The sequence below is a fragment of the Leucoraja erinacea genome, chromosome 27, assembly GCF_028641065.1.
Source record: "Leucoraja erinacea ecotype New England chromosome 27, Leri_hhj_1, whole genome shotgun sequence".
NCBI classification, from domain to species: domain Eukaryota; kingdom Metazoa; phylum Chordata; class Chondrichthyes; order Rajiformes; family Rajidae; genus Leucoraja; species Leucoraja erinaceus.
In genome coordinates, this window is record NC_073403.1 from 7,769,297 (window position 1) to 7,793,054 (window position 23,758).

At 47.2% G+C, this 23,758-nt stretch overlaps 1 protein-coding gene across 1 annotated transcript; it reads right to left on the bottom strand.

Moving 5' to 3' along the window:
• Positions 1 to 1,785: 1,785 nt before the first annotated feature.
• LOC129710175 (gasdermin-A-like) lies at positions 1,786 to 23,501 on the bottom strand. Its single transcript, XM_055656966.1, has 10 exons — positions 23,137 to 23,501; positions 17,480 to 17,691; positions 15,400 to 15,571; positions 12,976 to 13,129; positions 11,206 to 11,314; positions 7,832 to 7,894; positions 6,479 to 6,597; positions 5,002 to 5,176; positions 3,777 to 3,850; positions 1,786 to 2,688 (listed from the first exon to the last, which is right to left on the bottom strand). Exons 2-10 carry the CDS (start codon positions 17,688 to 17,690, stop codon positions 2,470 to 2,472), a joined length of 1,296 nt encoding a protein of 431 aa, XP_055512941.1. The 5' UTR covers position 17,691; positions 23,137 to 23,501; the 3' UTR covers positions 1,786 to 2,469.
• Positions 23,502 to 23,758: the final 257 nt, after the last annotated feature.

A 23,758-nucleotide genomic window follows, 5' to 3' on the forward strand; every position in this document is an offset into this window, starting at 1 on the left:
AGCTGTGTTCATCTGCTCTCTGCGTGTTGTCTACGTAAAGCACTTACAGGTCTGACTGAAATCATGCGCTAAAGAATGAATAAATCATCGTTTTTAAAAAAAAAACAAAAAACGTGGCATGTCTTTTCCCGGACGTGGGAATGTGGGGCTGAGAATTCCTCGGCCGAGAGAGGCCCTGGGAAAAGTGGTCAAAAAATCAGTGAAAGTCATCCAGAGTAGAACTAACTTGCCCACTTGCTGCGTGAAAGATACGTGTTCTAGATGCGCTGGGACGCATCCTTGGTGATGTGACCTGGGGTCATCGGGTGTTTCGGGTCTCACACCATCAGACACCCTCGCCTATGTAACCCAGCCGGGGTTGACCAAGCCCCGACTTGCGTCCCAGCAGCAACCGCCCACGGATCAGCCCTCTTAATCCAAAGCCACCTAGTGGTTTTCTCTGCGGCTTCTCTTGCGGATTGAATGGCCCTCTTCTTTGCCAGCCCCGTCCTGCCCAACTGGTTGAGCGAGCGTCCTGCAAAGCCTCTACAGCCAACCTCTATGAGCTCATAGTATGTCTTCCAGCCACCGAACTGGCACCTATCCACCAGTTCCTGGTACTTTGCGCGTTTCCTCGCGTTAGCCTCTTCAATACGCTGTTCCCAGGGCACTGTCAGCTCCAGAACACTAAGCACCATGTCCCATCTACACTAGTCCCACCTGCCTGCATTTGGCCCATAACCCTCTTAACCTGTCCTATCCATGTACTGGTCCAAATGTCTATTAAATGTTGTGATAGTACCCGCCTCGACCACCTCCTCTGGCAGCTCGTTCCAGACACCCACCACCTTATGTGTAAAAAAAAACGTTCTGAATTTGACACTTTTTAAAATTCCAGGTTCAGAGACAGTTTCTTCCCAGCTGTTATCAGGCAACTGAACCAACCTACTGCACCCAGAGAGTGGTCCCTACTTACTATACAGACTCTCGTTGATCAGACTTTACTGGCGTAACCTTGCACTAAACGCTATTCCCATATCATGTACCTGTATACTGCGAATGGCTCGGTTGTAATCACGTATTGTCTTTCCCCGGACTGGTCAGCCCCCAACAAAATGCTTTTCACTGTTCCTCGGTACACGTGACAATAAACTAAACTAAACTGAAAAGGAGTAGAAATGGCAGCACAATGATGCAGCTGGTAGAGCTGCTGTCTCTCAACGTCAGAGACCCGGGTTCAATCCTGACCACGGGTTCTGTCTACGTGGAGTTAGTACGTTCTCCCTGTGAGGCACGGCGGCACAACGGTAGAGTTGCTGCCTTGCAGCGAATGCAGCACCGGAGACCCGGGTTCGATCCTGACTGCGGGTGCCGTCTGTACGGAGTTTGTGCGTTCTCCCCGTGACCTGCGTGGGTTTTCTCCGAGATCTTCTTTTTTCTCCCACACTCCAAAGACGTACAGGTTTGTAGGTTAATTGGCTTGGTAAAAATAAAAATTGTCCCTGGTGGGTATAGGATTGTGTTAATGTGCGGGGATCGCTGGTCGGCGCGGACCCGTTGGGCCGAAAGGCCCCGTTTCAGCGTTGTATCTCTAAACTAAACTAACCTCGGGGTGCTCTGTTTGCCTCCCATACCGCAAAGACGTGCGGGTCTGTAGGCTAATTGACAACTGTAAATTGCCCTTCCCATGCAGGGAGTGGATCCGAAACTGAAATAACAGATTGAAAGAACGGGTGACTGAAGGTCGGTGTGGGCTCGATGGGCCGAAGGGCCTGCTTCCATGCTGTATCTCCAAATTAAATGAAACTAAACTTTATTTTCACAATCAATTAAAGCGTTCAAGGCCTAATCACAAGAATGACACACATACATTGGAAGGATGTAATATTAATGTCCACAAACAACCAATTTGCATGGCTATTTTAGTAATAATGGGGGGTTAAAATGTCGAGTCATACTATGCAAATTGGTAATGATGAGCAGGTCATGAGCAAATCAGTATTCTGTGGCAAATATAATTGGTATCCAAATAGAAACTGAATCAGTGTTGTTGCCGGTGAGGTCTGTGTTTTCCGTACATTCCTTTTCTAATTGGGACTTTTCTGATAATTGTCGGAGGTCTTAAAGTCTATTTTGACCCAGGAGATTCTGATTGTACATAGGAATGGGTGATGGTTCGGGTGGAGACCCTTCGACAGAAGAAGGTCTGATGAAAGGTCCCGACCCGAAACGTCACCCATTTCTTCTCTCCAGAGATGCTGCCTGTCCCGCTGAGCTACTCCAGCATTTTGTGTCTAACTTTGGTTTAAACCAGCATCTGTAGTTCCTTCCTCCAACGTGGCTTTGGGTAAAATATTACCAATGAGACACATAGGTTGTTCAAGGTAAATAAGAAAAGCATAATAAATGGATATAAAAACACACAGATATGCTGTGATCAGCAGGAATAAATCCAAGATCAGGGTGTTGGGACCCCCTTCATTCATTCCCTCAGTTGCTGCTCAGTGCGTTTAGATAGTACAAGGCCACAGACAGTTCATAGAGACTGGGTTCCCTCGTTTTCTGGACACTGTCCCTCTCCAGATGAAGCCCGACATCCGTCAGCATCTCCGCAGTTATTCCAAACGCATCCTCCGTGAAACTACCTGTCTCCACCTTCAGCGCCTGGTCCACTTGGCTGTGATCAAGATCCTTGAGGATGCCGGTGACCTTTGGAAATACAACCAGGTACAACAGCTTGTGGGATACACAAAGCACCTTTGACACCATAAAACGTCCAAAGGGACTTTCATTAATGATTAACAAACAAAATTTGAGCCTACTGAGGAGATTAGGATTGATTGTAAAAAGTTTGATTAAGAGTTAAACAGATGCCCGCAAGGAGGAATTTGAGGTCAAGAAATTGAACAGCTCAGGAAGGCAATTCCAGCATTTTAGTTTAGTTTAGAGATACAGCGCGGAAACAGGCCCTTCGGCCCACCGAGTCCGCGCCGACCAGCGATCCCCGCACACTAACACTATGATACACACACCATTACACCAAGCCAATTAACCTACAAACCCGTACGTCTTTGAAGTGTGGGAGGAAACCGAAGACCCCGGAGAAAACCCACGCAGGTCACGGGGAGAACGTGCAAACTCCGTACAGACAGCACCCGTAGTCAGGATCGAACCTGGGTCTCTGGCGCTGTAATAGCCCTGTCCCACGGTACGAGTTCATTCCAAGAGCTCTCCCGAGTTTTAAAAAAAATCAAATTTGTGGTAAGCACGGAGAATGAATGTAGCGGGTACGTCGGAGCTCGGGGACGTCTCTTAGCGGCTCGTAACTCTAACGGCAGGTACTCGGGAAGACTCGCTAACAGCTGACAAGCACGGGAAGACTCATATTTTTCAAAACATTGAAAAATCTCCACGAGAGCCCCGAGTACCGACGAGTGGCCATTACCGTAAATCTCCCAAGTTCGAATCAGGGCAAACTCGGGAGAGCTCTTGGAATGAACTCGCACCTTGGGACAGGGGCTATAAGGCAGGAACTCTACCACTGCGCCACCGTGCCACCCATGGCAGTGCTTGGACCTTGGGAGCTGAATGCTTGGCCACCACCGACACAGAAATGGACAAAGTCAGAAATGCGGAAGGATTGTGGTGTTTGAGAAGGTTACGTGACAAGGAGCTGCAGATTGTGGTTGATATACACAAGGACACCAAGTGGTGGAATAAGTCAGCAGCTCAGGCCGTATCTCTGCAGAAGGTTATTTGCCTCTTTCCCCCTTTTGTGGCATCAGCTGGCATCTTACCAGGGTGAGCTGCTGGGGCAAAATCTGCATCTTCATACTTTGAATTAGCACTGGTAACGTTGTTGGCGGCAGATCTGAAATAAGGAAAAAAATATCAGGTTTGTAGGCAAGGCTGCTGAAGACCGATCGGGGGCAGGTTGTGGGGGGGGGGAGGGTTGGTCTGGCATCGAACCCACACACCCAGAGCTTAGAGCGAAGTATCCAGGCTGTCGGTCCAAGTGGGGGAGTGGGAGTTGGAGGGCTGGGGAGTTACAGTGCTGGAGATGCCTCCATCAACTGAGACACTAAACTGTCCTCTCAGCTGGAGTTGGACACTAATTGCTTGCCCAAAGACCACGCTATAAGGAGAGGACTAAGGAGGCTCAGTACAGAGGTACAGAGGGGACTACAGAGTCACAGGCGGACCACACACACCTGAGGACTCACACACCAGTGCAGTGGTGAACAATAGCAGGGTAACTTCAATGGACAGTTGGGCATCTGTACATCATGTGTAGGAAGGAACTGCAGGTGCTGGTTTAAACCGAAGACAGACACAAAAAGCTGGAGTAACTCAATGGGACAGGCAGCGTCTCTGGGGAGAAGGAATGGGTGACGTTTCGGGTTGCCACTGATGCAGACTGATGTCGGGGGGGGAGATACATAGAGATACATAGATAAGGAGGCGTAAGGTGTGAAAACAGGACAGTGGGGATAGAGATCAAGGAAAATGTAGAATAGATCATTGTTGGCTGGGAGATAGTTTACAAAAAGCAAACAGAGATGCCATGTAGTCAGAGACGGCCAGATTGGGGGGGGGGGGGGGGGGGGGGGGGGGGGGGGGGGGGTGGGGGGATGGAGAGGGGGGAAAGCAAGGATTACTTGAAGTTAGAGAAGTCAATGTTCTGAGGTGTAAGCTGCCCAAGCGAACTATAGGGTGCTGTTCCTCCAATTTGTGGGCACGACATTGCGTGTGCCTGTCGTCGTGTGGAGGCCACATCTAATTAGTGCAGCCAGTTATTATTCTCAATGTCAACTCTCGACACTCATTCAGAAGCATTGCTTTCATTTTCAGACATTCTCCGGGAGATCAGTCCAAGCCTCTCGTCAAAGAACACGTTCTTCCCGCCACCATCTGCGGTATCTGTGGTCCCTTTTGTCAAAGACTGCGCCCAATGGTATAATTCCCTTCTCGACCCCTATAGGAATGTTGATCTGCACTGAAGGATGGGATTTGATTCCTTACCTTCCAAAGACGCTAAGAGAAAAGAGACAGCCTTACAAAGGTAGTCATCGGCTGCATTCTTCAACTGGTCCCCGCTCCAGATGGCCAAGAGGTTTTCTGCACATTCCCTTCCCTCTTTATCCAGCTTGTTTAGTTCTGAGAGTGAATAATCAACTCCAGCACAAGCATCAGACAACTGGGGAGAGAGGGGGAGGGGGAGGGGAAGGGGGAGGGAGAGGGAGAGGGAGAGGGAGAGAGGGAGAGGGGAGAGGGAGCGAGATAAGGAGAGAGGGAGAGAGGGAGAGGGGGAGTTTGTAGTGTGGAGAGGGAGAGGGGAGAAAGAGGGAGAGAGAGGAGGGAGAGGGAGGAAAGTGGAAGAGGGGAGTAGGAGAGAGGGGAGAGGGAGGGGGAGAGGGAGGGGGAGAGGGAGGGGGAGAGGGAGGGGGAGGGGGGAGGGGGAGAGGGAGGGGGAGAGGGAGGGGGAGAGGGAGGGGAGGGGAGGGGGAAGGAACAGGGGAAGGGGAGGGGGAGGGGGAGGGGAGGGGAGAGGGGGAGGGGGAGGGGGAGGAACAGGGGAAGGGGAGGAACAGGGGAAAGGGAGAGGGGGAGGGAGGGGGAGGGGGAGAGGGGGAGGGGAGGGGAGGGAGAGGGAGAGAGAATGTGATTAGCACCAAAACATCTCAACATTATCAGTGCAGAAAGATTATCCCAAGGAGGTTCATGGAAGCTCCTCGTATTGTGCTTGAAACAACCCAGTTGCTTAGAATGTTGATTTCTCTCATTTCAAGTAACCCTTACATTCCCTCTCTCCGCCCACCCTGGTCATCCGACCAGTTCCACGGTTCGCATCCTTGTATCCATTTGTTATCTCTTCTTCCCCAGGCAACAATGGGCCATTGTGGGCTCTGCTCTTTGATCATCTGTTGCCGGCCCTGCTTTGTTCTGGCCTTTTCTAACCTCCATTTCCATCCCGTCTACTTTTAGTTTGAAAAAGGATCCTGTGTTTGCCCATCATATCTTTCTCTTCACATTTCAATATCTTGTAGAGTTTATGTGTCATTTATGTATAAATTAGGTGTCTGTCAGTTGTCTGTGTTTATGTGCCTGTGACATTGCCACCATCAAGATTTTCATTAGACCTGTACCTCAAAGTACTTGTACATATGTTCATAAGTCACTGGAGCACAGTTAGGCCAATCGCCCCATAGAGTCTACTCTGCCATTCAATCACGGCTGATCTATCTTTCCCTCTCAATCTCATTCTCCTGCCTTCTCCCCAGAACCTCTGACACCCGTACTAATCAATAACTTGTCAATCTTGGCTTTAAAAATACCCAATGACTTCACAGCCGTCTGCAGCAAATGAATTCCACTGCTTCACCACCCTCTGGCTAAAGAAATACCTCCTCATCTCCTTTCTAAAGGTACGTCCTTTTATTCTGGTTCAACAGTAAACTCGACTGGACTTAACTTGACACTTGACTTAACTGCACCTTACCACGTCACTCAGAATTGAATGAAGTTCAAAGTCTTCAGTGATGTGACACACAAGGCCCAGGAGACGTTGCTTCAACCCATTGTCGAGACATTGAAGCTTATAGCAGATCTCCCCATTGACTGGAAGAAATAAAATTCAATCAAGGCTGGTGAATTAGATGCGTTTGATACTCTGCAGAAACTGTACTCATACAGTGTGGACATTTTATTGAACATCCCTGGTGGGCAACATTTATGTTCACTGCTTCTACCATCCAAGGATTGTTGCCGCAATGTGCACTGAATTTAAATGGGCATATTCTGCATGGCTAGTAAATGGATCTCTGTCCTTGGGAGAAGATAGGGAGATGCCTCCAGGCACATACACACACTTTGAAGTGATAGCTTCATTTCGTTTAGTTTAGAGATACAGCGCGGAAACAGGCCCTTCGGAGCACCGGGTCCGCGCCGACCAGCGATCCCCGCACATTAACACTATCCTACACCCACTAGGGACAATTTTTACATTTACCAAGCAAATTATCCTACAAACCTGTAAGCCTTTGGAGTGTGGGGGGAAACCGAAGATCTCGGAGGAAACCCACGCAGGTCACGGGGAGAACGTGCAAACTCCGTACAGACAGCACCCGTAGTCGGGATGGAACCCGGGGTCTCCAGCGAATGCATTCGCTGTAAGGCGGCAACTCTACCGCTGCGCCACCGTGACCGTCGGAAGTAAGTTCTGAATTTAGTAGCTTTGTTCGACCCCTCACCAGTGCTCTATTTCAGATCCAGATTTGGGATTAAAACTTCGTTTAGTTTAGGAAGGAACTGCAGATGCTGATTTAAACTGATGATAGACACAAAATCTGAGGTAACTCAGCGGAGAAGGGTCTCGATGTACAGCGTGGAAACAGGCCTTTTGGCCAACCGGGTCCATGTAGACCAATGATCACCCGTAGTCACACTAGTCCTACCCTACACACTAGGGGCAATATACAGAAGCCAGTTAACCTACAAACCTGGTGGTCTTTAGAATGTGGGGAGAAGCCTGAGCACCTGGAGAAAACTGACCCAGTCACAGGGAGAAGGTGCAAACTCCGTACAGACAGCACCCACAGTCAGGATAGAACCAGGGTCTCTGGTGCTGTATGGCACCAACTCTACCGCTGTGCCATCGTGCCACCCGAATGGGATTAATGAAGGATTAGTGTAACTGGTACAAATGTGTGGTTGATGATTGGCGTGGAACTCCATGGACCAAAGGGCCCTGACTCCGTGCTGTTTCTATGGGACTCTATAACTATTTATGCTTCTAGCAGGAACACGGTCTACCCTTCCACTAATTTCCACTCAGCTCCAGCAGAGACTGTACCATCTGCGCTGTCACAGCAGATCCAAGACTGTGGCTGGCTCCTTTTGTTTGGCTTCGACAGGCCTGAGAAGGAAAAGAAAAAACCACTGAGTTGCAGGAAAGTGCAGAGCTTACGAGTGCTGTAACTCTTAGGATGGAGTTAAACGAAGGGATTAAACATCAGGTTGGGTCATTGAACTGTTTCCCTGATAATGGAGATCGAAGGGGAAATGAAACCTCCGCTCCCTGACAGGGCCCCAGACTCTCCGACTTAATTAATCAGCCATGTATTCACTTGGAAGCTTTTCAGCGAGACAAGATCTTCTGTTTTACGCATGTTTGATTTGTGCGTTTTTTGAAATAATCCTCTTGTTCCATGTTTTTTAACCAAAGCTAGTTTTACATGCTGGTATTTTTGGAATATCATGATGAAATTTCCTGCCGACAAGATATTCAAGTATATGTTTCATTTAAGTGTTTTTGAATTCCGCGCTGCTTCTCAAGCACGTAACCTCTGCGTGGAAATACAAGGTGCCCGCACTGGAGTAATTGGGGTGATGTGGAGCCGTGCTGAGCCAGTCAGATCAACAATCGATCCTCTCCAAGTGGTGAAAGCTCATCATGTTTGGGGCAAAAGTAGGAACAGGGTAATTGCTCCTGGATTGTACTGGATGGAGAACAATGATTACGGTGCAGGGCGGCACGGTGGCACAGCGGTAGAGATGCTGCCTTCCAGCGCCAGAGACCCGGGTTTCGGATGGACTATCAGATGGAAGCTGCATACCAAATCTCATTGCACCTTTGTGCAATGACAATAAAAGATATTATTATTATTATTGATCCCGACTACGGGCGCTGTCTGTGCGGAGTTTGCACGTTCTCCCCGTGACCGCGTGGGTTTTCTCCGGCTGCTACGGTTTGTAGGTTAATTGGCTTCCCTAACAAGTTGTAAATTGTCCCGAGTGCGCGGATACTGGTAGCGTGAATGTCGCGGAGTGACGCCTGTGGTGATCGTAAGTAGTCGCCCAAAGAGCCGTACCTTTTTCTGGTCGCCGCTGGATTTTCAACCGTTTGAACATTCTCGGCGACCTGCAGCGACCATGACGGGTGCCGGCAAGCCGCCGAAAAAAATTGCGTAAGTGGGACAGGCCCTTAACGGGAATCGTTGGTCGGCACGGACTCAGTGGTCCGAAGGGCCTGTTTCCACGCCGACTCTCTAAACTTCAAACTAATCTGCATGCTCCTTGCATTCCACATGGGGGCGGCATGACAAGTAATGCAACAACGCGTAAATTACACATGTAAGCAAACACGTTGTCAGCAGTAAATCTGAGCACGATATTCCAAAAATACCAGCATGTAAATCCAGATTTGGCATTAAAGCAACAAGGAGGAAGAAGGATAAGAAGGAACTGCAGGTGCTGGCTTAAACCGAAGATAGATACAAAAAGCTGGAGTAACTCAGCGGGACAGGCAGCCTCTCTGGAGAGAAGGAATGAGTGACGTTTCGGGCCCAGTCTGAAGAAGGGTCTTGATCTGAAACGTCACCCATTCCTTCTCACCAGAGATGCCGCCTGTCCCGCTGAGTTACTCCAGCTTTTTGCGTCTACCTTTGGAGAATTTAATGCCCGTGGGATTGGGTTGTAGGTTACCTTGTGAGGTGCTGTTCTTTCACCTTGCCTGTGGCCTCCCTCTGGTGATGGAGGATGCCGGGAACAGGAGGGCTGCTATGAGAATGGGAAGCGGAATTGAAATAGCGAGCAGCAGGGAGCTCTGTCTGGGCTGAGAAACTATTTCAGCTTTTCCGCCAAGAAGTCTTTATAGCCCGGAGAAAATATCACTATCCCTGAACAGTGTGGAAGACAGATAAGGATAATTGCACAAACCTTTGCGGATACAATCTGGCAAATTGCACAAGCCTAAAGTCTGATAATTGCAGAGCAGGTGGCTAATGTGATCATGGGAGCTGGTAGGAATTTGACAGAATAAAAGAAACATATACCCCAAGTGAAGATAGACCCGGAATGCTGGAGGAACTCGGCAGGTCAGGCAACATCTCTGGAATTGCATATTTCACTTGGGCAACTTTCAACACATGGTCATTGATTTTGACCGACTCCTGTATTCCCTTCCCTCCCGTGCTTCCCACACCCTAGTTAGTCCGACCAGTTCCACGGGTCGCATCATTGTATCCCTCTTGTTGTCACACCATCCCCAGCCAACAATGAGCCATTGTGGGCTCCACCCTTCCTGAGGTGTTTACGAAGGAACTGCAGATGCTGGAAAAATAAAATCGAAGGTAGACAAAAAATGCTGGAGGAACTCAGCAGGTGAGGCAGCATCTGTGGTAGATAGATAGATAGATAGCCTTTTATTGTCATTCAGACTTAGTCTGAACGAAATTGCAGCAGTCATACATATAATACAATACAATAAAACAACAATAAACACACATTAACATCCACCACAGTGAGTCCAGGTGAGAAGGAATAGGCGACCTTTCGGGTCGAGACCCTTCCTCAGATTTCCCGAGTCATCCTTCCCGAGGTCATCTGTTGCTGGCCCTGAATTGTTCTGGCCTTTTCTTGCCCCAAGTTTATAACCCCCCCCCCCCCCCCCCCCCTTCCCCCCCCCCCCCCCCCCCCATCCCTGCCCCCCCACCTTTGAGTCTGAAGAAGGGTTCCAACCCGAAATGTCACTCATTCTTTATCTCCAGAGATGCTGCCTGACCCTCTGAGTTACTCCAGCAATTTGTATCTATCTTTGGTGTAAACCAGCAGTTCCTTCCTGCAAATATACCGGAAGCGGGTCGACTGATAGCTATAAAATTGGTGTAAAATCAGAGCAACCTTTGTAAAGAAATGTTTTACAAGTTGCCTCATGAAATCAATGGTGACAATAGCTCTGGAAACCACTAACCCGAGATGAAGAACCCATGTCCCTGATTCACAGATGAAGTTGTCACATTGACCCTTGGCCAGGTTAATCAAAGTCAGAAATATCTGAACACAACCAACTAAAAATCTGTGCAACTTAAAGAATCAAGTACAGGCCTGTCCCACTTGGGGATTTTTTTTGGCAACTGCTGGCATCATTGACTGATGTATCCGGTCACCGAAAAATTTGTGGCGAGACGCGGCCTGATCACATATGACGTGCGGTGTTTTTTCAAGTGTCGCTACATTTTTTTTTGTCACCACTGGATTCTGAAATGTTCAAAACCTTTTGGCGACCCTGATATGACGTCGGCAGTCGTCGAAAAAAAATGGCCAAGTGGGGCAGGCCCTTCACTGATTAGTCAACGGGTCTTTGTTTGAATGAGGTAGTGATTTTTTCACTTGTTTGAACTACATGTGAAAACTGTAACGTCCAATTTCAATTCCCAAAACACTTACTCAGCTCGCCATCTTTTGTAAGGGCGAGATCCCACACTCTGTAGGCAAGGACCGAGCCCTCAGGAATGCACAGAGTGCTTTTGGCGGAAACATGGTATTCTCCACCCACCTGTAAAAAGGACATTGTCATTAGAATGTAGAACGTAAAACAGGACAGCACAGGAACAGGCCGTTGCACCCATAATCTTTGCACCAAACACGAAGCCAAGTTAAACTGATCTCATCTGCCTGTAATAATAATAATAATAATAATATATTATTGTCATTGCACATAGGTGCAACGAGATTTGGTATGCAGCTTCCATCCGATGTCATAACTTAAACAACTAATAAGATTTAGATTTAGATACCCTGAGAACATTATACATTATACAAAGAACAGTAAAACAGTCAAAACAGTCTAAAGTGTAAATGTGTATGTGCGATGTGACCATCAGTGGGAGACAGTTAATGAGGGTAGGGGGCACTCAGCAGGGCCGGTTCAGAGCAGCTATAACTATAGCTCTGGGGATGACCCATATCCCTCTATTCCCTGCCCTTCCGTGTGCTAATATAAAAGCCTCTGAAACATAACTATCTGCCTCCACCACCACCCCTGGCAATGGGTTCCAGGGCCCCATTATTCTCTGCGTTAAAAAAAGCACATCTCCATTAAACTTTCCCAGCAGACCAGACTATATACTAGAAGGAAATAATTGAGGCAGAATAATGACAGGAAGGTGGGGGAATAATAAAATACTTCAGACTCTAGAGTTTAGAGATACAGCACGGAAACAGGCTCTTCGGCCTACTGAGTCTGTGCCAACTAGGATCCGCCTTTTACATAGAAACATAGAAATTAGGTGCAGGAGTAGGCCATTCGGCCCTTCGAGCCTGCACCGCCATTTAATATGATCATGGCTGATCATCCAACTCAGTATCCTGTACCTGCCTTCTCTCCATACCCCCTGATCCCTTTAGCCACAAGGGCCACATCTAACTCCCTCTTAAATATAGCCAATGAACTGGCCTCAACTACCCTCTGCGGCAGAGAGTTCCAGAGATTCACCACTCTCTGTGTGAAAAAAGTTCTTCTCATCTCGGTTTTAAAGGATTTCCCCCTTATCCTTAGTGTTTACATTAACACTATCCTACACACATTGGGGATCATTTATAATTTTATTGAAACCAATTCACCTCCAAGCCTGGAGTGTGGGAGGAAACCAGAGAAAACCCACACGGTCACGGGGAGAACGTACAAACTCCATTCAGACAGCACCCGTGGCCAGGATTGAACCCGGGTCTCTGGCGCTGTAAGGCAGTAGCTCTACCGCTGTGCCACCGTGCTGCCTTATCCGGTGAGATATGGAGACTATTCCGAAACTAAGAAAACACGGATCAATGAGTTCACATGTTCCCTGAAACCAACTGTTTGCAATTTATTTTCAGTGTGATCTCCTAGATTGGACTCAGTTTGGTCAGAGCAGAGCATTTTTCCAAATGTTTCGGTTGATTGGGTAACTAATCAGGCTTGTGTAAACTTTGTGATATCAGCTGAGACAGGAAGAATGTGCATCCCATCAAATCCCTCCGCCACCTCACAGCTCCCTGTTGCTGTAACCTTGTCCAATAGAAATTCCCGGGAACCAAACCACTCGACACAGTTCCCTCCACAGCCGAAGAGAGACACAAAAAAACCAGGCAAGCCTAACTGGCAACGACATATCAGTTCCAAATCTCACAGAATTCAAGCAGACTTCACACAGCAAACTTTCAAAGAAATGCTCCTACCGAAACGATGCTGGGTAAAGTCATGTAAAGTTCAATTCCTCTCTTTTGAACTTTCCTCAGCATTAGGGGCTGCACAGACATTAATACTTCAGTCACCACACAGAGATCTCCTGAGTAATTTTTTTGAACAAACTCCCAAGATTGCCCGACTTTTCTGAAAGGAAAACAGAATTGTGAATGAGTGCAATTTCTTATCTGACAACTGTTTATTCTTACCAGAAATCTTGGTGCTCAGGTACTGCGCAACTGAAGTACAGTAATGCCCCTGGTCCCACTTAGGAAACCTGAACGGAAACCTCTGGAGACTTTGCGCCCCACCCAAGGTTTCCGCGCGGTTCCCGGAGGTTCTTGTCAGTCTCCCTACCTGCTTCCGCTACCTGCAACCTTCGGCAACCACCTGCAACCTCCGGCAACCACCTGCAACCTCCGGCAACCACCTGCAACCTCCGGGAACCGCACGGAAACCTTGGCTGGGGCGCAAAGTCTCCAGATATTTCCGTTCAGGTTTCCTAATTGGGACAGGGGCATTACTCTTTGAAGCGACGTTTCGGCCCGAAACGTTGTCTATTCCTTTTCTCCATAGATGCTGCCCCACCCGCTGAGTTTCTCCAGCATTTTTGTCTACCTGTAATTCTTTGATGTCATTTTCACACCTCACCCTTCCATATCTCTAGATTCCCTCTCCCCCGACTCCCAGGCTGAAGATGTGTCTCGACCCGAAACGTCACCCATTCCTTCTCTCCAGAGATGCTGACTGTCCCGCTGAGTTACTCCAGCAGTTCGTGTCTATCTTCGGTGTAAACCAGCATCTGCAGTTCCTTCCTGCACATTGACCAGTTAGGCCTACCCAGTTTTGCCTTGTTGGAAGTGATAATAGATGATGTGCAAGCCCTGCCACAATATTAAACATGGACCTGTGACTCCAGCTTACTCCAGAACCATCTCTTCACACCTATGATTGCCTTCCAAACGTTCTTGGACTTGTTCTATGATGATGGATTCTGAAAATAGGTCGATGTTCAGAAGACCATCACTGACTCAATCCTTTCAGTCAATTTTATTTAGTTACTTTTTTTAATTTCATAAAATAATGTGAACGAAATCAAGCCTTCATGTCCTGATCAATAGTCCCAGACAAAGATCCTATAGCGGAGCAAGATAGACTACTCCTGCTAAATGTTTAAGAAGGAACTGCAGATGCTGGAAAATCAAAGGTACACAAAAATGCTGGAGAAACTCAGCGGGTGCAGCAGCATCTGTGGAGTGAAGGAAATAGGCAACGTTTCGGGCCGAAACCCTTCTTCCATGAGATGCTGCTTCAGCCCGAAACGCTGCCTATTCCTCCTTCTCCAATGCAATGGGCTGCTAGAAACATAGAAACATAGAAATTAGGTGCAGGAGTAGGCCATTCGGCCAGAGCCTGCACCGCCATTCAATATGATCAGGCTGATCATCCAACTCAGTATCCTTTACCTGCCTTCTCTCCATACCCCCTGATCCCTTAGCCACAAGGGCCACATCTAACTCCCTCTTAAATATAGCCAATGAACCGTGTTGCCTCGACTACCCTCTGTGGCAGAGAGTTTTGCAGAGATTCACCACTCTCTGTGTGAAAAAAGTTCTTCTGAATGGTTTTAAAGGATTTCCCCTTTATCCTTAAGCTGTACCCCTTGTTGGATTCCCTAACATCGGGAACAATCTTCCTGCATCTAGCCTGTCCAACCCCTTAAGAATTTTGTAGTTTCTCAAGTACGCAAGGAGCGGAACGTCCTTTTTTTGCATCCATTTCCGTAAAAGAGACCGACCCGATAAGAATGTAATCATCGTTTTGGGGGAACAGCTTATGTTATGAATTAAAATCTGAAAATGAGGCAGAAGATTTTTACAAAGAACTTTTATTCTTACGGGAGTTTTCCGTAACCGGGGTCTCCGCACTAGTGTCTTTGCTCCGCTACGGGATCTTTGGTGCGGAGACGCAAGCCGGTTACGGAAATGGGGGGCCGAAAATTACCCACGAATCTGCCCATGACCGTACTGCGTCTTTTTCGTCGAGTTGGACCATCTTGCTCGCTATAGGATCTTTGGTCCCAGATGCTTGCCAAGTGCATTAACCAGCATGCCAACATAACCAAACATAGACACAAGTCGCTGGAGTAACGCAGCGGGTCAGGCAGCATCCATGGAGTAAATAGATGGATGACGTTTCGGGTCGAGACCCTTCTGCGGACTGAGAGTCAGGGGAGAGGGAAACTAATGGCATGAAGAGATTGAGGACAAATCGGTGCCGGCTCTCAGTCTGAAGAAGGGTCTTGACCCGAAACGTCACCTATTCCTTTTCTCCAGAGATGCTGCCCGACCCTGGTGAGTTACTCCAGAATTTTGTGTCTACATTAGGTGTGTTCTTGTCGTTGTACAATACAGTACCTGTTTTCCAGGCTCTCATTTAGATCTGAGACACTGATGGAAACTTGTTTTGCTCCTTCCAGCTGAATGGTTACGTAAAGGTTTTTTGCAATGTACGGGTTGTTATTCAGCTTCGCAAACCCTTTCATGTCCAATGACTCCGAGAAATGGAAGGAGAAATCATTCTGCTGCACTGCATGGATAAAAGACACAGGATCAGAATTTCTAATTTTGGCCCCGTCCGATATTTCTCTGCAGCTTCAAGCAGCAGGTCAAAGAATCGGGAGTTTTCTCAGGGTGGTAACGTCAAAAGCTAGAGGGTTTAGGTTTAAGGTGAGAGGGGAAACATGTGGGGCGGCACGGTGGCGCAGTGGTGGAGTTGCTGCCTCATGCCCCTGTCCCACTTAGGAAACCTGAGCGGAAACCCCTAGAGACTTTGCGTCCCACCCAAGGTTTCCGTGCGGTTCCCGGAGGTTGCAGGTGGTTGCCGGAGGTTGCAGGTGGTGGAAACAGGTAGGGAGACTGACAAAAACCTCCGGGAACCGCACGGAAACCTTGGGTGGGGCGCAAAGTCTCCAGAGGTTTCCGTTCAGGTTTCCTAAGTGGGACAGGGGCATTACAGCTCCAGGGACCTGGGTTAGACCCTGACTACGGTGCTGTCTGTACGGAGTTTGTACCTTCCCCCTGTGACTCTGTGGGTTTTTTCCAGGAGCTCCGGTTCCCCCCCGCACTCTAAAGACGTACAGGTTTGTAGGTTAGTTTGGCTTTGGTAGGATTTGACAAACTGGTTCCACCAAGATGCAGGGCAGAACGCCACAGGAGATCCTTCTTCCCTGTCGCTATCAAACTCTGCATCTCCTCCCCCTTCTGTCGTGGGGTACACTGAGGTAGACCCCCCCTCCCCAATCTTCGCACATCCCCAATCCTTTCCACTCGTCACTTTCATTTCATGTTTCATATATTTGGTGTTTTTGTTGGCAGATCAATTTCCCTCCTGGGAAAAATAAAGTTCTATAGTTTCGTAACATTGTCCCTATTGTGACAGATAGAGTTAGTGTACGGGTGACCGCTGGTCAGCATGGACTCAACGGGCCGAATGGTCTGTTTCCGCACTGTATCTCTAAAGTAAAGATTTGTGGAGCAGAGGTTTTATTTATGCAGAGCGTGGTGGGTGCCTGGACCCCACAGCTTGTGGTGGTGGCAAAGGCAGGTGCAACAGTGGCATGTGAGATGCTTTTGGATATGCAGGGGCCGGAGGCATATGCATCCCATGCAGTCAGAGGAGATCAGTTTAAAGGGCCTGTCCCACTCGGCAATTTTTTGGCATCATATCAGTGTCGCCAAAAAATGGCGAAATCCAGCGGCGACACGTGAAAAAACACCGCGAGTCATACGTCATCACGCTGCGTCACGCCGTAAATGCTTCAGTGACCTGATATGCCAGTCAATGATGCCGGAAAAAATCGCCACTTGAGACAGGCCCTTAACTGGCAACATGTTAAGCGTGGACATTTTGTGGGTCAAAGAGCCGGTTCCTGTGCTGGACTGTTCTATATTTTACGTACCCGTTTCTTAGTTTAGAGGTACAGCGCTGAAGCACCGTCGGGTCCTCGTCGACCGGCGATGCCCGTAAACCAGCACAGTTGTAAACCAGGGCCAGTTTAAAATCTTTACAGAAGCCAATCAACCTACAAACCTGGAGATCGTTGGAGAGTGGGAGCACCCTGAGAAAACCCACGCGGTCACGGGGAGAACGTGCAAACTCCGTACAGACAGTAACCAGTAGCCAAGATCGAACCAAGGTCTCTGGCGCTGTAAGGCAGCGACTCTATGTCTCTGTTTTTGTGCTCTATTATAAGGAGAGAGGGATATCCTGGATATGTTCGTGGATAAGCTGCGAGCTGTAGAGTGTGGCTTAACTGGGCGTCAACTGGTGCAAGCTCGAGGTAGTAGATGGGACAAGGGAGCTGATGCTGATGTATAACCCAGTGCCGTGGTTTAAGATGACGTTACCAAGGGGCGGCAGATAAACGTGAATGGGATGGCTCAAGGTCAGAACCGCGCGGTCAACGAGTGTCCACTTGAACAGGGGGAGACCCACCAGTCGGTAAGTTGCTTCCATCAGCCAGTATCTGCTTCAGCTTGAAATCTGTGCCACGGTACCGGGCCTTTCTCCAGAATGGGCCACCACGTCTCCTGTGGACCAGGCACAGAGGCTTAAACCTCTCCGACTCGTACGCACTGGTGGCTGGCGTCAGCTCGCCTCCACAGTCAATCTGGCTGATCAGCTGCTCCATTGCTTTTTTAAACATCCTTAAACGAGAGATAATATATGTTCAATATGAGAAAATTGAACACAGCATTGAGCTGGGTCTAAAATACTGCTCTCCTGCCTCCTCTCCCTCTGATCTCTTTTTTTATTTTTTTAAATTTTTTTTTATGACTTTCAAAGACTTTATTCAACACATCAAATAATACAACAGATCAAGTCATACACAAAACAAACTTACATTATATCGTGTCATTATAGTACAACATTACAATCATTATTCACAATACTCTCAACCCCACGCGGTGACCAGCGCCCACGGAATACCTCCAAAGTCCCTGTGAACTCCGCATGTTTCCTCCCAGGGACACAACTTGTCCACCTCTCTCTCTCTCTCTCTCTCTTCACTCTCTCTCTCTCCACCTCTGTCTCTGTCTCTGTCTCTCTCCATGGCATCTTTCTCCTCACCTTTACCTTCACTAATCGAGACATTATGTTATTCTGCGTCTATATAGGTCATGTGTGTCTGTAAGGTGATCATGTAGTCAATAATCTATCACGCAATTAGTTGCTCCTCTTCAGCTGTGTATTTATTGTGAGTTAGTAGTGGTCCGGTGTACTCACGCCTCTGATATATTAAACTTCATTATTTTGTTTTCTGTCCACGTGCCACTTATGTTTATTCATCTAAAAAGTTTCAAATTGGGTTATCACTTCTGAAACTTTTTAGATACGAAAGGAATCAAGAAAAAACCGCAAATAATGCCTTACTGTTGATGAAATGCAGTGAGCAAATGCGATAATTCCCAATATTTTCAATCTCGATATCTGCACGGCCAATGTTCGCCAAGCACTTTGGCTGTTGTTGTCCCTTCAGCTCTCGCTTCTCTCTACCATCATTTCTCCTCACTTTTGCAATTCTGAAGTAGGATAAATGTCTCTCCCCCTTTCACCGATTTCCACAAGTATTCACAGTGCAAAGAAAATTACCTTTTCAGCGTTTTTTAAACGGATAAGAAAGTACGTGTTTCGTGTATTAACAGCATATGCCGGAAGCTGCCTTGTCCTCCACATGGATTGAGCTGGTCCGTGCGTCACGGCTTTTGACCCGATGACCTTACGTGCAACCCCCCCTATATTCAGCCCGTGGAGCTCAACATTTGAATTCCCAATTTCCAGCTACACCCCCTACTATGCCCCTCACTTCACCAACCTCTCCCCTCCCAACGCACGCACATTCCTTCCACCATCTCCTTTGTCACTCTGCTCCGTTCCCCTTCTCTGTACCCTTATTGCCGATCCCTCTAACCCCCCTCACCTACCCCTCCCATCTCCTGCACTGGCTTCCGAATAAACTTTGTTCCCATTCTAGCAGCAGTTTGTGCCACAGCCAACCTGATAACACTCCTGCGACACGCCTTAAAGAGATGATAAAAACGCAAGCTATTGTGGTCAATTTAAAACCTTTGTTACCAGACCAATTCACCTAATGATACTTTCAAATTAAATCCTCAAATCTGGAAATTCTGGGAAAGGTGAGTTCACTCTGGAGAAATAAGGGAAATGCAGACGCTGGTTTACAGAAAACGACACAAGGTGCTGGGGAGAACACTCAGAGACTGCCATGACCTCTACACTTGGAACCCAGTGCAAGATGGTGATAGTACTGTGGAATCACACTGTATCAACAAGGCAAAGGTTTTTGGCTCCAACAGTCTGAAGAATGGTTTCGTCCCGAAACGTTGCCTATTTCCTTCGCTCCATAGATGCTGCTGCACCCGCTGAGTTTCTCCAGCATTTTTGTGTATCTTCGATTTTCCAGCATCTGCAGTTCCTTCTTAAACACAAATGTTTTTTGCCAGACCAATTTCTGTGATGGTGTGGAGTGGAGGGGGTAGAATTGGAGACTTTGATCAATGGTATCGTTCTGAAGATAGGCACAAAAAACACTGGAGTAACTCAGCGGGACAGACAGCATCTCCGAAGAGGAGCCAGCGGGACAGGCAGCATCGCTGGAGAACATGGATAGGTAACGTTTCGGGTCGGGAGCCTTCTTCAGCCAGACGTCACCTATCCATTCCCTCCACTGATGTTGTTTGACCCATTGAGTTACTCCGCCACTCTGTGTTTTGCACTTTGTATAATTACTTTGTCGACAAAGGAAGCAATGAAATTTAGATATAAAACTATACCTAGATGGCAAGGGGAAAATGACCTGGAGCTCACAAACTTGCTGCCTCGATTCCACTGACTCCCTAAAGATGAAGCATGAAAAGATGCCTCTTTTCACACCTCCAGTTTCCCCAGACTCTCAGTCTGAGGAAGGGTCTCGACCCGAAGCGTCACCCATTCCTTCTCTTCGGAGATGCTGCCTGTCCTGCTGAGTTACTCCAGGTTTTTGTGTCCATCTTCAGAGCAATACCATTGATCAAAGTCTCCAATTAGTCATAGTCATAGAGTGATACATTGTGGAAACAGGCCCTTCGGCCCAACTCGCCCACACCGGCCAACAGTGTCCCAGCTACACTAGTCCAACTTGCCTGCACTTGGTCCATAACCACAATTAAAGCATGGAATAGTCTTCACCCTACCATAGTTACCCAACCAGATGCAACTACATTTAAAGTAGCTCTTTCTTCCCAACAACCCTTTCTGGCTTAAGTCCTCCCTCCACCGCCTCCAGTTTAAATTCCATTTGGAATATTTTGGAGGACCAGGAAACCAAGAACCAAGAAACCCTCCAAGCCGGTCCTATCCATGTACCCGTCCAACTGTTTCTTAAACGATGGGATAGTCCCAGCCTCAACTACCTCCTCTGGCAGCTTGTTCCATCCACCCACCACCCTCAGTGTGAAAAAGTTACCCCTTGGATAATCCTATCCCTTCCATTCTCCACCATCACAGAAGTTGGTCCAACACAAGCCTTTCCCTTGGCACAGTGGGATTCCACACCAATGAACCACTAAAACTCCAAGTGTCAGACCATTTCCTAAAAATACGGTCTCCCTTTATCGACCTATTACAAGCATATGATGCAACGCAACCTTAGAACGTAACTGTTTCAGAACCTGGTGAGAGGTGGGTAAAGATACGAAGTGGGTATATTCCTTTCAACTCATTTCTTTCTCTTTTTTCTTCTTTATTTTCTTTTCCTTCTTATTTCACCTCACCTTTTTGTTTTCTCCTTCGGGCTACACAGCCCCATGGGATCTTTCTTTTCTATTTCCTCTCGAACTAACAATATCGCTACTTTATATTCAATTCAATTCAATTCAATTCAACTTTAGTGTCATCGCGCAAATACAAGTATGAGTACAACGAAATGCAGTTTTCGTCAGTCCGTAGTAGTTGTGCATAAAGAAATAAAAAAAATAGAAAGAGAGAAGATACAGAATAATCAAAAAATACAGAATAATTAAACAATGGGGACGGAGGGACTCTTTCTCTCTATTTCTGGCTTTTCTTACTCTTTTTCTTTACTATTAAATTTAAAATAAGAAGTTGTACACGAAATGTAATATGTTATTCATGCCTTATGTTATTGCACTTTACTTCTAGTAAAAATATATTTTTGAAAAACACAACTCCAAGTGTAGAGGTCATGTCAATCTCCGAGTGCAATAAACCAGTGGTTGCCAAGCGGAGTCACCCCTTGTGCCAACAAAACTTTATTATCTAAAGGCATAAATCTTGGTGAATTACCAAAGTAATGAGCAGCAAACAGCAATGATTTTCAAACAAAACCCGAAGAGATAAAGTCGCTAACGCTTTCAAACTGGCCTTAAAGCAAAGACCTTGCACTGCAGCTTTCACCCTGCCAGGGATGTAGAGCATCGAACAGTACAACAGAGCAACATTTGGCCCACATCATCCCTACTGAACACGGTGCCAAGTTAAACTAATCTCTTCTGCCTGGATGTGGTCTATATGTTTCAGTTTCAGTTTCATGTGTACAGTGATAAGCTTTTGTTGCATGCTAACCAGCCAACAGAAAGACAATGCATGATAACAATCTAGCCATTTACACTGTATAGATAAGGGAATAACGTTTGGTGCAGGGTAAAGGTAGTAAAATCCGATCAAAGATAGTCCGAGGTTCACCGATGCGGTAGATAGCAGTTCAGGACTGCTCTCTAGTTGTGGTGGGATGATATGCCTACATGCCTCCATTTCCTGTATATCCTGTACCCGTCTAAAGCCTCTTAAACACCACTGTCATCTCCACTTCCACTCCAGGCACCGGCCACTCTCTGTGTAAAATCACTTGCCCCTCGCTTCTCTTCCAAAACTTTTCCCCTCTCACCTTAATGCTACGGCCCTAGTCTTTGACATTTCCACCCTGGGAGAAAGGTTCTGACTGTCTACGCTAATAATGCCTCCCCTAATGTTTTTTTTTTAAAATAATTAGAAGTAAGTACAATAATATGGTACCATAGGTACCTAGTATATATTGGCATGTTACAATTCATGTACAGCTTCTTATTATTTTTATTTTAACAATAAAAAGGAGACAGAAAAGGAATAGAAAAGAAATAGAGAAGTGCGTGATATCAGAAAGTGAGAAAAGGAAAATGGGAAAAGGAAGAAAATGAAGAGAAAAGAAGCAGAGGTAGTAAGCAGAAGAATAAAGGAGAGATAGTTATTTGTTATTGTTGACCACCATTCACCCAGTCCTGAAACGGATCACGTCTACGTTTGTGTTGCACCATATGCTTCCAATAAGTCGACAAATGGAGACCAAATCCCTTTGGAATTGGTCTACTTTGTCTGTTAGGAGGAATCGCAAGATGTAGGGTTTCCAACATGTTTGAAATCCACGTTTTAAGTGTTGGTATCGATGCCTCTCCTAATGTTTATACACTGCTATCACGCTTCGCCCCTCAACCTCTGATGTTCCAGGGAAAACAATCCAAGTTTGTCCAATCTCACCGTACAGGTAATAAATACCCTCTGTCGCAGACACCAGTCTGGTGATGCGGCATCGTTAAGTGACCTTAAATACGTCGTTATTAAGTGTTACGTCTATTTGATTACAAAGAATTGATAGCAACTCTTGATGAAACTGCACGTTGCCATTGTTGAACCATTTGCTGCACTGTGCTGGAAGTACATACTGTACCTTATACCCCATGTACACATGTATGCATGCAGACACAAACACTCACATTCCCTCTGCCTCCCTCCACCCCTCACCTCTCTCTCCCACCCTAATCGCCTATTAGTTCCACTGTTGATATCCTCGTATCCCTCACATTGGCACATCTTCCCCATTATGGACTCCACCCTTTCCCGAGGTCATCTGTTGCCGACCCTGTTTTGTTCTGGCCTTCTCTATCTTTCAGTCCAAAGGAGGTTTCCGACACACGAAACGCCTCCTGATCCTTTTTCTCCAGAGTTACCCACCGAGTTCCTCCAGCACTTTGTGCCTGCTTTTGGTTTCGAAAAACCAGCATCTGCAGTTCCTTCCCTGCGCTGAAAGATCCACTTACGTTTTGAACGCAGGACAATGACTCCAGTAAGGCCTCTTGCGTTACACCATCGCTGTGGGAGACTCAAAGAGCAATCTCAGCACCGTCCGTTACGATACAAGTGGAGAGTGTTTATGGAGCAGACAATGCAAGTGCGGAGGTGAGATGACCAATGTGAACCTGAACAATGTGAATAGTGAATAAGAGACACTCGGGTTACGCCCACTGCTACTCATCCACCACTCTGTGTGTGCCCTGCCCAGAACTTTGGCCTCCTGCCTCCCCTTATCTATGCTGACGCAAACTCTTGCAGACACAATTTCCCAACTTGTGATCAGTCAGCACTCAAAGATCAGCGCCCGCTGCACTTCCATTCTGCTCAATGTGTCCCCACTTCACCAGACAAGACACCGGAGCACCCGGAGAAAAACCACGCAGGTCACGGGGAGAAGGTACAGACCCCATACAGACAGCACCCGTAGTCAGGATCGAACCCATGTCGCTGTGAGGCAGCAGCTCCACAACTGCGCTTTTCTATCTTCTGGAGATACAGGAGCTCGACAGTAGATTGTGGGCAACGTGACTGATATCCCAATAGATCTTTCAGAAAATTAGCCCGAAAATTCTCAGTTTTACCAAATTA